General features: G+C 31.8%; 1 protein-coding gene across 1 annotated transcript in view; it reads right to left on the bottom strand.

Moving 5' to 3' along the window:
• Positions 1–19333, bottom strand: part of LOC139528119 (transient receptor potential cation channel subfamily M member 4-like) — a 61776-nt gene that overhangs the window by 14987 nt on the left and 27456 nt on the right. Inside the window, exons 14-21 of the mRNA XM_071323948.1 lie at positions 18612–18868; positions 16971–17114; positions 13169–13310; positions 12420–12497; positions 11662–11802; positions 4715–4846; positions 1739–1984; positions 432–606 (exon numbers count right to left, since the gene is read on the bottom strand). Coding sequence (XP_071180049.1) covers positions 432–606; positions 1739–1984; positions 4715–4846; positions 11662–11802; positions 12420–12497; positions 13169–13310; positions 16971–17114; positions 18612–18868 — 1315 coding nt within the window. The remainder of the gene's footprint in view (positions 1–431; positions 607–1738; positions 1985–4714; positions 4847–11661; positions 11803–12419; positions 12498–13168; positions 13311–16970; positions 17115–18611; positions 18869–19333) is intronic.

Here is a 19333-nt window from a genome sequence, read left to right as displayed (position 1 = left end):
CCACACAGAAATATACAAATTAAAATCATTTCATCAAACGATCTATTTTACCTACTGCTTACAGTATTTTAAAAACAGACATTATTATATAACTGTAATCTTAATTACTGATCCATGAAACCAAAGAGAGTTTCCTCTTACTCATACTAAATGAGTAATCCACAATTAAAGCAAAACCTTTTTTGCAAGCAATTGGTGAGCCATCAAAGCACGTTGACCATATTACATATAGCATATCTGAACAAAGAATGTAGCATTCTGGTGTTCTTGTTTTTTAAATATATAGCTTAATAGAAATATTTTAAAACGCTTTACCAGATTGATGTTCATACTGCATTTTGCAGTCAAGACAAAGGAACATATTGAAAGAGAGCGGTACTATATGTTCTGATAAAATGGGTATCTACAGTATGACCACACAAAACAACTACCTTCTATTTCGTCTAAGAACAGTTCTCCGTAAAACTGCCAGTATGGGAAGTAAATGACATCTGTAAATATCCTCGAATCAGATTGTCTCTGCCGATACATTAATCCTTGACTCACTACTCCATAAGCTACCAAGAATATAGTCAACACTAAAATAAACATCACTAATTCCACAATCTGAAGAGAGAAAAAGAAATTGACCACTTCAATGTGTCTATTTCTTGAAAATAAACTTAATAACGATAAAACCTATAGTACTAAATTCAAAGATTAGTTTTATGACAAAAATGCACATCCCAATATTTCAAGCCTGCAATTCCGATCATGTTTGACTTTGATGTTGAAGATCTGTAATATGAACACCTTAATGCAGTCATCACATTACGTAAACCAGTTCAAGTAAGATGTACCCTGTCAGACAGATATGTTCCTTACAATCCTTTCTGTCCATTAACTAAGCCACTCAAATATGTGACATTATACACCTTTACATCATGTTATGATATTATTCCCTACATATGAGCTACTGCTTATAGTATCTGTGAAACAAACCTGATCACCAAACACTCAAACATTGACAAATCAAGTGAAACATAAAAATGTTAACATAAAATCATTCTATATTCCAAATATATTTGACCTTTTGCTAATTACAAATGGACAAAACACTGATCAATGAATTATCGAACCATGATCATTTACAGGAATCTAACAATAAATACATCACTAAACATGCTTCTATTTAATAATTGTACCACCTGAAACAATAAGGTAAATTTTCAAACATTTCATACAGCGGTCACATGTAAATAAGCATCCCTATATCTTGCATTTTGTATCATTTGTCTCGATACAAATCAAAGAGACATATTTCAATCTTTGTATGTGTTCTATACATTTTAATTGTAAATTATTTATAATTAAGTAAATCAAAGCATGTTAAAGTGTACATTGAATTTATTACAACTACATGTGATATTGATTTTTGTGGAAGTCAAGCAGTCCTGGGCATCGGTAAATCAACACAAATGATGATGTCAACGGTACATATTTTCTGTTGCCTCGTATGTATAATTTTGTAAACACCGCAGATTTAGATACATATATCCAGAAAAAAAATAAACCCATGATAACAAATGAATCACAGTATTTTTATAATATTTTCTTTTCGCATATCTAATTAGTTTATTAGTCAATACAGTCGGCAGAGGTTTCAGACACGGCATGCTTGGACAAACAGTTTTTATTGTTTTGTTAGTAACAAGAAATGCGAATGGATTTGTTTTCAGTTTTTGACCTATCAACATACCATTTTTTTAATCATCACCAGTTTAGGCCCTAATTTACTGTTCACAGCATAAAATTCCAATAGTCTTATGTAAAATACAACAGCATTGATACAAAATATGGACTTTGCCTCGTCGGCTTTAGTTCCTTCTAAATGCATGATAAATGCTAGAATAGCTAATACACAGTTTCCAATGTCTAGAAACTTGAGCAGTCCAAACCAGTCTCTAATGGTACTCTTAAGTGTAGGGTATGGAAATGCCAGACACTAAAATAAACAAAATTCATTTGATGAATATGATGTATAAAATATTAACTAGTTTTATCAGTAACAAAGTACCTGCCATTCATTCAAGGAAAACGTATATAATTATAAAAATTAGATAATGAACAAATTTAAAAAAAAAAAAAAAAAGAACCTTAGTGAGCACGCTCACATACCCCACGTCCCCACATTGTCATTGGAGACATAAAATATGTGTAAGAAAAAAAAATTGCATCATAATTTCCTGTCAATATGCACATCTGCATAGTTTGTCCTTATTATCTGAAAAGGTTTCGTGAAATTCTGTTGTGTGGTTTGAGAAATGTTGCGATTACAAACTGTTGCAGTAGTACATTAAAATAAATAAGTTCAAAGGGGCGTAACTCCTAGAAAAAAACTTGAATCGCAATTTCCCGTCGATATGCACAACTACATAGTATGTCCTAATTATCTTAAAAGGTTTCGTGAAATTCTGTTGTGTGGTTTGAGAGATGTTGCGATGACAAACTGTTGCAGTAGTACATTAAAGTAAATAAGTTCAAAGGGGCATAACTCCTAGAAAAAAACTTGAATCGCAATTTCCCGTCGATATGCACAACTACATAGTATGTCCTTATTATCTTAAAAGGTTTCGTGAAATTCTGTTGTGTGGTTTGAGAGATGTTGCGATGACAAACTGTTGCAGTAGTACATTAAAGTAAATAATTTCAAAGGGGCGTAACTCCTAGAAAAAAAAAACTGAATCGCAATTTCCCATCAATATGCACAACTACATAGTATGTCCTTATTATCTGAAAAGGTTTCGTGAAATTGTGTTATGTGGTTTGAGAGGAGTTGCGATGACAGACTGTTGCATAAGTACATTAAAGTAAACAAGTTCAAAGGGGCGTAACTCCTAGAAAAAAAATTGAATCGCAATTTCCCGTCGATATGCACAACTACATAGTATGTCCTTATTATCTGAAAAAGTTTCGTGAAATTCTGTTGTGTGATTTGAGAGGAGTTGCGATGACAAACTGTTGCAGTAGTACATTAAAGTAAATAAGTTCAAAGGGGCCTAACTCCTAGAAAAAAAGTGAATTGCAATTTCCTGTCGATATGCACAACTACATAGTATGTCCTTATTATCTGAAAAGGTTTCGTGAAATTCTGTTGTGTGGTTTATGAGGAGATGTGATGACAAACTGTTGCAGTAGTTCATTAAAGTAAATAAGTTTAAAGGGGCGTAACTCCTAGAAAAAAAATTGAATCGCAATTTCCCGTCGATATGCACAACTACATAGTATGTCCTTATTATCTAAAAAGGTTTCGTGAAATTCTGTTGTGTGATTTGAGAGGAGTTGCGATGACAAACTGTTGCAGTAGTACATTAAAGTAAATAAGTTCAAAGGGGCCTAACTCCTAGAAAAAAAGTGACTCGCAATTTCCTGTCCATATGCACAACTACATAGTATGTCCTTATTATCTGAAAAGGTTTCGTGAAATTCTGTTGTGTGGTTTATGAGGAGATGTGATGACAAACTGTTGCAGTAGTACATTAAAGTAAATAAGTTCAAAAGGGGCGTGACTTCTAGAAAAAAAATTGAATTGCAATTTTCGGTCGATATGCACAACTACATAGTATGTCCTTATTATCTGAAAAGGTTTCGTGAAATTCTGTTGTGTGGTTTGAGAGGAGTTGCGATGACAAACTATTGCAGTAGTTCATTAAAGTAAATAAGTTTAAAGGGCGTAACTCCTAGAAAAAAAATTGAATCGCAATTTCCCGTAGATATGCACAACTACATAGTATGTCCTTATTATCTGAAAAGGTTTCGTGAAATTCTGTTGTGTGATTTGAGAGGAGTTGCGATGACAAACTGTTGCAGTAGTACATTAAAGTAAATAAGTTCAAAGGGGCGTAACTCCTAGAAAAAAATTGAATTGCAATTTCCCGCCGAAATGCACAACAACATAGTATGTCCTTATTATCTGAAATGGTTTGGTGAAATTCTGTTGTGTGGTTTGAGAGGAGTTGCGATGACAAGAAACAGGACTGACGGACGGACTGACGGACAGGCGGACTGACGGACGGACGGACGGACTCACGAACGGACGGGTCAAAAACATTATACCCTCCACAACCCGTTGCGTCGGGTATAATAAATAATATAAATGAGTAACTTATAGAAGTATATTTTTTAATGTTACCAAATATCAATTCATTTTAATGGACATGTCTTAAGAAGATTTGCGTTTAATTGTGGAAAATGCATTTTTCGATCCTCTATAATTTATCCCTAAAACACTTTTATAATTTGTTTTCTACTTTGTGTTTTGAATTTAGGTGTACAAAGGGGAGCAATGCCTGATCTGAAATAGTTGTTAACAAAGACATTCTTTCTTTAATTCGGTTAACAAACACTAACCATTTCTTAGTAAGTACGTGTACTTGATTCTTACTCTGTCAACTTTTCAATTGCTTGAGATTTATCTGTGGATTCATTATAATTCGTTGAATAGCAATTTTTGTGGGTTTTGTTGTTAGATATGAACCTCGAATGCAAATGCTAAGCGAATGACAAATTTTCTATTTGTTTCGTATGCATACTTTGGCAAAACCACAGAATTAAATACCTACGAAATTCCTCAATCCACAAAAATTGATACCCACGAAAATAAATGAATTCACATTACTTGATTTAACTGACATCTATAATAAAAAAAAAACCAGTTTAATGTAGAGTGACTTACTGTGTATATATTGTCTATAATAATTGTAGATATCCAAACAATACACACAACTTCTATAGGTGTAACATGAGCTAACCGGAACTCCACTAATACAAAATATGTAAATAGCCCCAGAAACACCAAATACATCAACTAAAAACAAATACAAAATATGTATATTAAAATAAAAAATAAAATGCAAAACATGTTAACATGTAAAGATGCATCAAATACATACCTAAAACTGAAAAATCAAAATAAAATACTGATTTTTATCTTGTCAGGGAGAAGATTTGTATTATACAGAACTGTAGACGTGGTATTTTGTTTGTGTTTTTTCAGATGTAGCTTTTCTTCATTATTGTGTCTTAAGTATTTATTTTTTCAATCTATTTAAAAACCGAGTTTAAACAACATTTTTTACTCATTAAAAAGTACAAGTGTGACATCCTGCATTGGTGATCTGAATAAGTTAAGTTATTATTAAGTGTGGGTTTGCAGCGATTAATTAATATTTTTAACCAAAGCATTTAATTTACCGGGGATGTGTCTTATACACAATTGAAGGCAGGTTTTTTTTAATACATTGTTTTCTTCGTTATTGTTTATGCAAGACGTTTAATATTTTGATCTTTATTAAAATTCGATTTTCCTTTAAAAAAACACTTTTTTACTCATTTGAATGCACAGGTGTGACATTTTACATTGGTAAGCTGAATAAGGTAATGTATGTATTGACTTGAGTTGTCATTGATATTTTAATAATTATAAATTAACTCATAACAAAACTTTGATTTTTTTTTTCAATATTAAGGCTTGTTTATCTTAGGAAGAGATTACCTTATCTGTATTTGGCAACACGTTTGGGAATTTTGGGTCTTCAATGTTCTTCCATGTTGTACTTTATTTGGCCTTTATAACATTTGTTTTATTCAAGCATCACTGATGAGTCTTTTGTAGACGCGCGACTGGCGTAAACATAAACTTTCAATCCTGGTATCTATGATAAGTTTCTATAATTAAGTGTGGGTGTGTATCGATTATTAAGTCATGTCATCTTTGACAGGTGCTAAGTATGAATCAATGAATGAATTGATTCTCAATGTCTAGTCCAGGTACAGGGAAAATAACAGTTAATACATAATACATAATTTTTTTTGCATTGATAAAAATAATCAACGATATATATATAAAATACATTAAACAAAATACAGTATATACCTATATATGGAGTTATTTTTTTTCAGAATCATAGGTTACTTTTCGTTAGAATCAACCCAGATGATACCATGTTTCAATAAAATAAACTCCAAGTCATAAAATAATTACCTGTGTAAGGTTATTATTTTCCTTGATAGAAATGCAATTTGAAATTTACTTCAAATTCTTATTTGTCTGATTGGTTTTTGTTGCCGATTTAGGAATTTAGGTTTTAAAGTTCAATCGTCGATGTGTAAAAGAAACCATCTTTGCCCGCATTTTAATTTTATAAACAAATAACGTGAAGTTTTGTTAATTTATCACTATAATACAGAAACATTATCATATATGTGATATGAATTTAATGTAAACTTTCATAGAATAAAGCCAGATTAAACGTATTCGTACGCAATATTTTGAAAATATTATCGAGTCACTCTGAATAGGTTGATTGTTTTTTGTTGCTTGCTTTGCGTCCAGTGGTAAATATTTCATGCATGTTCAGAACAATACACACTGAATAGAAAATCATATTGTGACCTACGTGTATTTATTATATTCGTCTTCGTGTAATTCCTTAACCTTTTTAAATTGATGTACACTACCTTTCACTCTATCGATTGATCCACTAATGAGATAGTCTTATATTTTATTAAATACCATTCACGTAAAGTCACAAAAGGGTCGGGCGGGTAGGGTTTATGGAACGCCACAGCTGTCTTATGTGGAACTCTGATATTATTTTATGTTTATTTATTATTACTTAATGATATGTTTTATTTACTTAATATGGTTTTGTCATTATGTAATGATGTTTTTACAATGTTTAATATAACTCACTATGGAATAGTTATTACTTAATGAAATCTCGATATTACACTATATGGTTTCGTATTGACTTGATATAGTTTTGTTATTACTCAATATGGTTTAGTCATTACTCGATGTGGTTTCACCATTAATTGATATGGTTGTGTCATTAGTCAATGTTGGTTTGACATTAGTTGATGTGTATGTGACCTAGCGTAATGTAATTGTTTCATAACATGATGTGGTTTTGTTATTTCGTAATGATGATTTGTCCATTCTTTATATGGTTTAAACATTACGTAATGATTTTTCAAAATTTGACGATTTTACACTACTTGATGTGTTTGTTTCATTTGATGTGGTATTTTCATTCTTTGATGTGGTCTTTTCATTCTTTGATGTGGATTTGTCATTCTTTCATGTGGTTATCCCATTACTTGATGAGTAAAAACCACGTGACCACTCCGGAAAAAACTTATATTTTTAGATAGATTTCCATGTTTTATGTGCCTTGAATGCGTGTGGCCATCCATCTAATTAGTGTTCAAATTAAAGTTCGGGTTACTGTTTGAGTTAAATTTTGAGTTAATTTTCGAATTCAAGTCATGCTTAGAATAAAATTTCTAGTAAGCATTAAGTTTCGAGTTGGACTTCGAGTTAATGTCACATTCAAAGGAAGAGTTCTAGTTACAACTATGAATTTGAGTCACTTCTTGAGGTAGAGTTTGCGTTTAACAGAATTATTTTAGTGCGTATGGATACTAATTCTTAAAAGGTTTATTTATAGATCAACTAGTGAGTTTTATTTCACATTCTAAATAAGCCGTAAGGTGTATTAAAACCTTCAACAGAATCTCAAAAAACGATATTATTTTTTTCAAATCTTTATGAAAATGATATTTGTTGGATAATATATAAGTCAGATAATGCATATTTTAAGGTTACGGTCGGTCTTTCATTTGATCAATCCTGACACACTTCAGTGTATTCTATGACAAGAAAAACATTAAAATGTGCATTTTCTATAACATAAAAGTATTAAAATGTCTCTAACCGGATGGACATACACTAATTATCTTACAAATCTTTTCCAGTTCAGAACATTTTCAGATAAGAATATCGATGATAATAAAATATTAGCAGTTTTTTGTACAAAAGTGTGGTAACTATTTCCTCCCTCTATGTTGAAAAGTTACAAGACATTAATTGCATCACCATTATAAGAAGATTTCAAGAGAGGTTACAAGATCTTTCCAATCTCGATACATTTCGGTACCTCCCGTCTGTACAGGCAAACGACGATTGCAAATATTTTTTTTAATTTGTGTTCAGTCTTCAACCTTTTATAAATCTATTAATAAGAAACTCGAGATTCAATTTTAATATGCAAACCACTCTTGTCGAAATTGATATTCTATTTTTTGTTTGATTTTTAATTCAATTTTTTTTTTTAGAATAATTATGGCAATGACATATATTTGACATGCCACAATCATCAAATATTTTCTCAATAAACAGCATCACTTTGATTCCGATACCATAGTGTTATAAGTGATGTAAAATATTTAATAAAGTATACAAGATATTTTTTTCTCATTTGAGTTATTCAAAGTAGTTTCGCATTTGAAGAAATAGGGTATTTCAAAATTGCAAGTTCTTCATAAAACATAAAATTTAGAGTCTACTTTTTTTGTTTTAAAATAGGCTTACACCATTTCAAATGCACTCGCGCAAGTGTATCGATTTTTTCAAATTCGAAAATTGCAGCGTCATTAAGAAGATAAGGAATAAAAGCTTTCTTCAACATTTAAAGATAGTATTCAATTCATAAGTGAATTAATCTGCCCTTCATGATAACTTTAGTTAGTTCGTCTCGCAAATATTTTACTGCTTATAACCTGGGCCAGTGTTAGGAATCAACATGATTCATAGAAAGAAATATATAGGATTAAAATAATGAATAGTTAATCAATTTAGTTAAAAATCATAGAAAAGTTTTTAAAAAATGGCAAAACGAATCCTACCAAAAACTAGGGGTGATCACAGGTGACCCGAAAGGGTTAGCAGATCCTGCTCCAGATGTGGAGCCCGTCTTGTTACTTATGTGATAAGAAATCCGCTAAATAGTCTAATTCGGTATGTCACTTTCGGGGAAGAGAAGGGGATTGTAGTTACGACGTAAGGAACATATCCAATATCATTTTTGAAAAGGTTATTAGTTAAGGTTCAATCTATTATTTTCATTTATTTCATAACATTCCAAAGATTTCTTTTATAATATATTACTAGTGCTTAGATAAGGAATGTGAAGTCCCTGGTTTAGACTTTTTAAACTAAAATGGACTTTTCACTAACTGAGGGGACTTCAAGGGTGTGCGTACTATACATGACCAACAAAGATGTGCAAATAGAATCAAAAAACATCAACTAAAGACATTTCCATACAAAATATGTAAATACAATAAAAAATATCAATAACATCAACTGAAAAAAACAATTAAAAAAATATGAATCACAAACTTCTTTAAAATACATTAACTAAAAAACGTATGCAAAATATTCGAACAACAAAAGAAACACAAAATACATAAACTGAACACAAAATACAAACTAGAGGCTCTAAAGAGCCTGTGTCGCTCACCTTGGTATGTGTGAATTAAACAAAGGAAGCAGACAGTTCATGACAAAATTGTGTTTAGGTGATTGTGATGTGTTTGTACATCTTACTTTACTGAACATTCTTGCTGCTTACAATTATCTCTATCTATAATGAACTTGTCCGTGTAGTTTCAGTGGAAAATGTTAGTAAAAATTTACAAATTTTATGAAAATTGTTAAAAATTGATTATAAAGGACAATAACTTCTTAGGGGGTCAATTGACCATTTTGGTCATTTTGACTTATTTTTGAGTCTTAAATTGCTGTACATTATTGCTGTTTACAGTTTATCTCTAGCTATAATAATATTCAAGATAATAACACAAAACAGCAAAATTTCCTTAAAATTACCAATTAAGGCGCAGCACCCTAACAACGAGTTGTCCCATTCATCTTAAAATTTCAGGGCAGATAAATCTTGACCAGATAAACAATTTTACCTTTTGTCAGATTTGCTCTAAATGCTTTGGTTTTTGAGTTATAAGCCAAAAACTGCATTTTACCCCTATGTTCTATTTTTAGCCGTGGCGGCCATCTTGAATGATTGGCCGGGTCAAAAAACACAATTTTCAAACTAGATATATCAATGATGATTGTGGCCAGGTTTGGATTAATTTGGCACGGTAGTTTCAGAGGAGAAGATTTTTGTAAAAGATCATGGATATTTATGAAAAATGGTTAAAAATAGACTATAAAGGGCAATAACTCCTAAAGGGGTCAACTGACTATTTTGGTCATGTTGACTTATTTGTAAATCTTACTTTGCTGAACATTATTGCTGTTTACAGTTTATCTCCATCTATAATAATATTCAAGATAATAACCAAAAACAGTAAAATTTCCTTAAAATTACCAATTTAGGGGCAGCAACCAATCAATGGGTTGTCTGATTCATCTGCAAATTTCAGGGCAGATAAATTTTGACCTGATAAACAATTTTACTCCTGTCAGATTTGCTCTAAATGCTTTGGTTCTTGAGTTATAAGCCAAAAACTGCATTTTACCCCTATGTTCTATTTTTAGCCATGGCGGCCATCTTGGATGGTTGGCCGGGTAATAAAACACAAACTTTAAACTAGATACATCAATGATGATTGTGGCCAAGTTTGGATTAATTTGGGCTGGTAGTTTCAGAGGAGAAGATTTTTGTAAAAGATCATGGATATTTACGAAAAATGGTTAAAAATTGACTATAAAGGGCAATAACTCCTAAAGGGGTCAACTGACCATTTTGGTCATGTTGACTTATTTGTAAATCTTACTTTGGTGAACATTATTGCTGTTTACAGTTTATCTCCATCTATAATAATATTCAAGATAAAAACCAAAACCAGTAAAATATCCTTAAAATTACCAATTAAGGAGCAGCAACCCATCAATGGGTTGTCTGATTCATCTGCAAATTTCAGGGCAGATAGGTCTTGACCTGATAAACAATTTAACCCCATGTCAGATTTGCTCTAAATGCTTTGGTTTTTGAGTTATAAGCCAAAAACTGCAATTTACCCCTATGTTCTATTTTTAGCCATGGCTAATAAAACACAAACTTTAAACTAGATACATCAATGATGATTGTGCCTAAGTTTGGAATAATTTGGCGTGTATTTAAATATAAATTTTTGTAAAAGTTAACGACAACGGACACAGGACGACGAACGACAGACGACGGACGCCAAGTGATGGGAAAAGCTCACTTGGCCTTGTAGGCCAGGTGAGCTAAAAAGAAGATAGAATCAAACATGAACTGAAAAACATATGCAAAAAAGATTAACAGCACCAAAACATCAAATTCATATATGAATATTACAAACAATACCTTCAAAGCAAACGAGAAATCCCACATACTTCAACTGAAATATCAATGTAAATATTTAAACTTTCATGAAAACACTATTGTGTTGCCTGTATGTAACATTTTATCTAGAAATACATCTTCAGCACCTAGTATAGACATGAATATTTGTTTCAATGCATGCAAAAACAATAACAAGTATGTTTACCAACTATATATTGACATATTGTTTTCCTTATGCTTTCGAATCAGTTATAATTCGTTCATAATTGAACATATTCACAGAGAATATTATGAAGATTAGTTTAATTCTATATTTTTTTCACATCTGACTACACTTTTTTTTTAAACATAAAAACTATTTATCGATGTTCTGTATGGATAATATGACTTTTTAAAAGGACTTTTGTTATCTTTCATATTTGATTTATTTCAAGTAAACTCTTTTGGATAAATTTCAGCAGAATAGTAACAAAATACTGTTTCTTATGTAAACACATATACTTACGAAGTGGTAAGTAAACTTTGCTATTGGTGAAGAAAAAAACGTCAGGAGCTTATGAGTAGGTGACATCTTGTTGTTTCCAAGTTTGTGTATATCCAGGAAAGGTGTTGCTGCCAGAAAGGGGAACAAACTCACCAGAAATATCTGTACAAAAACTCAGGTTGATAAATGATCATATGAAAAACCTAAAATCTACCACAAAAATACTTTATCATAGATTGATACTGTAAACATTGATATTATTTGTTGGTTTGCGTTTTAATGGATACAATTTTGCATCATATGTTCCATCTTAAATTCTTTAAATCCAAAAATTGTTGCAATGGTTTTATTTATGCATTATTAGTTATCAAAGGTACAAGGATTATAATTTGGTACGGCAGATAAGCGTTAGGGCCGTACAAGACTCATCAGTGGTGCTCATATCAAAATATTCATCAAGCAAAACAAGTACAAAGTTGAAGAGCATTGAGGATTCACAATTCTAAAAAGTTGTGCCAAAAACGGCTAAGGTTATCTATGCCTGGGATAAGAAAATCCTTAGTTTTTCGAAAAATTCAAAGTAAAAAAAGCAAAAGGAAATTGATAAAAAATTACGAAACGTCTACAAGCAGTGGCATCAACCCAGTAGTGTAAATAGTTTTCAAAGGAACCTGGATTATAATTTAGTACGACAGACGCGTGTTCCGTCTACACAAGACTATCAGTGACGCTCATATCAAAATATTGCTTTTCTATAAATCACTTTTAAAAATGCTTACCTTTTGCCAGGATGACCCTATTCCCTTTTTCCATGATGAACTAATAGACTTTTGGCATGCAACCGATGCCAAAAAGGTCTGCAACAAAAGAAATAGCAGGCCCGTTAATAAATCTCATGTAATGTCATTGGCTTATACACAGTAACTTAACGATACAAAATTAAATGGTATCAGCAAATCCATTGAAAGGTACTGTCGGTAAAGAAGGTTACATAATAACCTAAATCTACTAAATTATCATATTTGGCCAGTCCCTATACAAGAGGGACGAAAGATATCGAAGGGAGAGTCAAACTTATAGATAGAAAATAAACTGACGACGCCATGGCTTAGAATAAAAAAGATTAACAGACAAATAATAGTACAGAAGAAACAACATATAAAACTAAAAACTTAGCAATACAAAACCCACCAAAACTTGGGATGATCTCAGGTGCTCCCGAAGGATAAGCACATCCTGCTTTACATGTGGTACCCGTCGTGTTATTACAAATCTGGTAAATAGTCTTATTTGGTAGGTTATATTTGTGAAATAAAAAAGGGTATTGTTCCCATGAGACTTTTTATGGAATATATGTGTTCCCTTTTGCAATAACATTATTGATTCGTCTTCGACCAATGAGTTTGGATATTCTTTTAGTATATTTTTCCCTGTTTTATTGATATATTTACAGTTCTTGTAGTATTGAACTTTGATTATATAATTATTCAAACTTGTGCAAGCTAAATACATGTTTTGTTTTTTTTACCTTATTGTCAGTAGAGGCTGCCATCTGCATACTTGTCATATTACTCCACGTTGGTGATCTCCTCCCAGCAATCAGCATAGCTGTGATAGGATCTCTAGTATGATATTCGTCTAGTAAGTCTAATGCTAATTCATCGAACTCTCTGTAAAATAAGAAAACAGAGTTTTAATGTCCCCTGCGTTGCGCACATTTTATATTACTACGGTCTATAATTATTTTTTAAGACGTTGATCGTTCACCTTTACACAACCTGTCGAGATATTACTAATATAAAACCATAGTATAAGTTTCATAAAAAAACAACTTGAAATAATTATTCCCTTCAAAGCGCTAACACATTTCAAAACAAGTTGATCATCCACCATCGTAGAACTAGAGATATTGCTGTTTTTAACCTTAAGTTAAAATTGTTGTTTTAAAAATCTTAAAATAATGGTACCTGTGAGACCAACAAAACGAACGGACGGAAAGAGGGACGGACAGACAAAAAACACGACGGAGATACAACGGTATTTCCATGTCCCATTTATCGTATTCCGACGGGCACAAAATTTTAAAAAACTAGAGGCTCTAAAGAGCCTGTGTCGCTCACCTTGGTCTTTGTGAATATTAAACAATGGACACAGATGGATTCATGACAAAATTGTGTTTTGGTGATGGTGATGTGTTTTTAGATCTTACTTTACTAAACATTCTTGCTGCTTACAATTATCTCTATCTATAACAGTACTTTCTGTGGAAAATGTTATTGAAAATCTTCAAATTTTAACAAAATTGTTAAAAATTGACTATGAAGGGCAATAACTCCTTAGGGGGTCAATTGACTATTTTGGTCATAGTGACTTATTTTTAGTTCTTACTTTGCTGTACATTATTGCTGTTAACAGTTTATCTCTATCTATAATAATATTCAAGATAACAAAAAAAACAGCAAAATTTCCTCAAAATTACCAATTCAGGGGCAGCAACCTAACAACCGATTATCCGATTCATCTGAAAATTCCAGGGCAGATAGATCGTGACCTGATCAACAATTTTACTTCCTGTCAGATTTGCTCTTAATGCTTTGGTTTTTGAGTTATAAGCCAAAAACTGCATTTTACCCCCATGTATTATTTTTAGCCATGGCGGCCATCTTGGTTTGTTGGCCGAGTTACTGGACACATTTTTTTAACTAGATACCCCAATGATGATTGTGGCCAAGTTTGGATTAATTTGTCCCATTAGTTTCAGAGGAGAAGATTTTTCTAAAAGATTTCTGATTTACGAAAAATGGTTAAAAATTGACTAAAAAGGGCAATAACTCCTAAAGCGGTCAACTGACCATTTTGGTCATGTTGACTTATTTGTAGATCTTACTTTGCTGAACATTATTGCTGTTTACAGTTTATCTCTATCTATAATAATATTCAAGATAATAACCAAAAACAGCCAAATTTCCTTAAAATTACCATTTCAGGGGCAGTAACCCAACAACAGAATGTCCAATTCATCTGAAAATTTCAGGGCAGATAGATCTTGACCTGGTTAACAATTTTACCCTGTCAGATTTGCTCTAAATGCTTTGGTTTTTGAGTTATAAGCCAAAAACTGCATTTTACCCCTATGTTCTATTTTTAGCCATGGCGGCCATCTTGGTTGGTTGGCCGGGTCACGCCACACATTTTTTAAACTACATACCCCAATGATGATTGTGGCCAAGTTTGGATTAATTTGTCCCAGTAGTTTCAGAGGAGAAGATTTTTGTAAAAGATACCTAAGATTTACGAAAAATGGTTAAAAATGGACTAAAAAGGGCAATAACTCCTAAAGGGGTCAACTGACCATTTCGGTCATGTTGACTTATTTGTAAATCTTACTTTGCTGAACATTATTGCTGTTTACAGTTTATCTCTATCTATAATAATATTCAAGATAATAACCAAAAACAGCAAAATTTCCTTAAAATTATCAATTCAGGGGCAGCAACCCAACAATGGGTTGTCCGATTCATCTGAAAATTTCAGGGCAGATAGATCTTGACCTGCTAAACAATTTTACCCCTGTCAGATTTGCTCTAAATGCTTTGGTTTTTGAGTTACAAGCCAAAAAATGCATTTTACCCCTATGTTCTATTTTTAGCCATGGCGGCCATCTTGGTTGGTTGGCCGGGTCACGCCACACATTTTTTAAACTACATACCCCAATGATGATTGTGGCCAAGTTTGGTTTAATTTGGCCCAGTAGTTTCAGAGGAGAAGATTTTTGTAAAAGTTAACGACGACGGACGCCGGACGCAAAGTGATGGGAAAAGCTCACTTGGCCCTTCGGGCCAGGTGAGCTAAAAAGTATTCATATTTGACTCAGTCCAGAGATAACATGGATAACATAAAAAAAGCAAATAATCATTGATGAGAATGTATTTATACATTGTTTGCTGTGAAGACATATAAGGGGTTCAGTTTAGACGTACACATACAGTTTGAATAAATACTTTAAGTATGTATATGCCTTTCCAAAGTCAAGAGCCTGTCATTCAGTGGTTTGTTGTATGTTGATGCGTTTCAGATTTTCTTACAACAAATAATATTTTTGTACATAAAATAGGCCGTTGGTTTTCTCGTTTGAATTGTTTAACATTTGTCATTTTGGGGCTTTTTGTAGCTGACTATGCGGTTTGGGCGCTGCTCTTTGTTGCGGGCGTGTGATGACCTATAATTTTTAATTTCTGTGTCATTTTGGGCTCTTGTGGACAGTTGTCTCATTGGCATTTATACCACATTCCCCCTTTTTAAACTTACATAAGAAATGTGCCCCTTATTTCAGGAAAATAAAAACCTCCCTCAAGAGATGACACCTTATTCTAGAAAAGAAATATTTTCCTTAAAATATGACCAACACCTCTAAAAGAAGAAATTTATCACTCGAAACCTGAACAATAATTATTCGAGATAACAGACATCTCTCGTAACATGAACAATTTTTCTTCAAAAAATATTTTCCAAAAAAAAATGTAACTGTAGACTTGTATTGAAATTGCAAGATAATGATATACAGGATTCATATAAGGACAGACAAAACAAACAAAAAGAATTACAAACCAAAGAACTCAACGCATGTACTGGCGTATATACAAAATGTAGTCCTGGTATCTATGATGAGTTTATTTACAACCACTGGGTTGATGCCACTGCTGGTAGAGATTTATTTCCTCGACGGTATCGCCAGCCCAGTAGTCAGCACTGTGCTGACATGAATTATCTTAGATATGGTTACATTTATAAATTAACTGTTTACAAAATTTAGAATTTTTGAAAAACTAAAGCTTTTCTACCTTAGGAATATAGATTACCTTACTTGTATTTGGCAAAACGTTTAGGAATTTTGGTCCTCAATGCTCTTGAACTTCGTACTTTATTTAGCCTTTTTAACTGTTTTAGTTTGAGCGTCACAGATGAGTCTTTTGTAGACGAAACGCGTGTCTGGTGTATATAATAAATTTAGTCCTGGCATAAATGATACGTTGATGTACTAACAATGAAAGGAAGGTCAAATACATTTTAGATGTTTTTCAAAAGATTTGGTACAATTGACAATATCGGGGACGAATGTAATTGAGTTTATAGAGTGGATTATAGTGGGGGAAAAGTACAGAAAAAGTAAAAAAACAATAATGAGGTACTACAATATTCAGAATTAAGAATAATGGGCCAAAAAATAAACATGATAAAGCCTAGAATGAAGCAAAAACAAACTTCATCAAGCTCTTTCATGGATAAGAATCATTTTTTAAGAACACAATACACTTTCTCTAGCTACTTACTCTTTATGTGCTAAGACTTTATTTTCGACAGATAACTCATTTATGTGTGTATATTTTAGTAAAGAGGAATTTATTCTGGAAGCTGCTACTGTACTTGTCAACAGTTCATCTCCCATTTTTAATGCAAAGTTGGCCATCTGCTGTCTAAAAATAATGGCAAATCAATGTTAATTGTAAGATATTTAATAAACAAACCAAACATATATTTACCCCTTCTGACATGCGTATGTTACTATTCAGTTTATCACATGTTGCTGATAAGAAAAAGCATCTTGCATTCTTATTATCCTTTATAGGCAAACATCATATGAGTCTTTCAGTACAGTGGTAAGAACCAATAAAAAACCAATGGCTTCATGATATTTTTTAAATGACCTGAACAATTTAAACATAGATAAACAGTACATTTGGTCAAAGTCAATTCACACTATTGAGAAGGTGAGGTCAAAATATCTTCATAGAATTGTGATTCACTAGTGCTGACATATCTGTATACCAAATATCATTGACATTAGTGGTTTTCCTTCAAATGATCTATTTTCAAACTTCAACACTTACAAAAAAGTTTAAAGGCAATATACCATAAATAATTGGACAGGGCCAAATAATATTTATGGAAATAGGCTATGCCAATTCAATGCTTCACGACTTCATTTAGAGGATACAAAACCAAATTACATGAATTCCACTGGCCTTTATATTTAGCATGTTTAGTGTACTAGGATATTTTTACGGTTGATATTTCATGTTTTCATGTGTTTGTTAATTTCATGGACCAATAATTAATTTGCACGCTATATTAGTATATACTAACCTAGCGTAGAAACACAACGCTAGCTTATTATTTTCAAATATACAGTTGTTGATAAACAAATGTATGATCTTTCATCAATTTCATTCATAACTTCATTGTCTTACACATGTGTTACAGTCAAAAGACTTATGTTCTTATCATGTGGTATGCGCCAAAACTACGGTTTTCCCCTTATAACATTGTATGAAGAAAAAACATAAAAAAATCATATATGGATTTCAAACTTATTTTTGAGAAGTTCATACGTCTTAATTAATCCGCTGTCCAATAAACTTGGGTAAGTCAGATATTGAGTTTTTTTCTGAACAAAAAGGAGTATGGTCAGCATGAATAAAAGGTATTTGATGATCAATCATGATTTCATTTAAATAAAATCAACAAAACTATGTGTTGCACCAGTATATTATCGCTTTTTACATACCGTTTGAATCGAAACATGATTGTACATTTCACCTAATGGACAAATATTGTAAATACAAACATTTATGGGATGTTTTAATTAAAGCCAAAACATCCAACAGAATCAAGTTTTCAATTATGAAAAACTATTACAATCCTTACTTCAGCAGTGATTTTATTATGGTAAACATCATGTAATTGATTTCAATTTGTGCAAGTAGTCAACATTTTACAATAATGAATACACTAAATTTAAATCATGGTTTTCATTAAAAAGTCTATTGCAACGTGAAAATTACCCCTATACTTCAATTCTGATGTTAACAGTTATTGGTCCATCCTGGTATAAACACCAACAAGGTCAGAAACTGTTGATATGGATATTTCAATTGTCCTGTTTGAAGGTATATACATTTATAGAAACTTACCTAAGTAGTAGTGTTGACCAGATGAGTAATTGTTTGTATGGATATTTTAAGTGTTTATACTTATTTCTTTCATCATCATTAGCATAATCATTTTCACTGGTTTCTTCTTCTTCTTCCATGTCATAATCAAACTTGTCCATTAACAAAACCATAATTTTAGACAATTTCTCCATTTTCATTTCTTCATTCTCGCTCATGCCAAGCTTAGTGATTAACAGTTTAAAAGGCATGCTATTTATATCTATTTCCTTCAATGCCTAAAATTGATAAAAATTACAAAAAGGTTTATTTGATGTAACTACACACATTTTAAAAGACAATCATTTATATAGCACCATATAAAACAATTTGTCATTGGGATACTCAATATTTAAGTTGAAACATCTTGTAAATGTTGTCCTCAAATTTTTAGATAAATACAATTCCAGTTATCTACCATTTATTAGTTGACAGAATCAACAAACAGGAATAGAACATTAAGCTGCTGACAAAATGTGAAGTCATTATGTGTGAAAGTACATGTATATGATAGAAAAAAGAACTAAAACATGAACAACTAACAATTGAACTGAACTAAATAAATGATTTATTCATATTTCAGTATATCAAATACAAATCAAAATGGTGCATGCCAAACAAAGCAATCTATGGATATCTATTTCAAAGATCACGTGAGCGAACTTTTCATTGACACATTTTATATTAATTAAAAAAACAAAAAC

Source organism: Mytilus edulis, chromosome 6 (genome assembly GCF_963676685.1).
Source record: "Mytilus edulis chromosome 6, xbMytEdul2.2, whole genome shotgun sequence".
Lineage (NCBI taxonomy): Eukaryota > Metazoa > Mollusca > Bivalvia > Mytilida > Mytilidae > Mytilus > Mytilus edulis.
The sequence above is the reverse complement of the archived record's forward strand: the minus strand, read 5'-3'. Positions and strand labels throughout refer to the sequence as shown.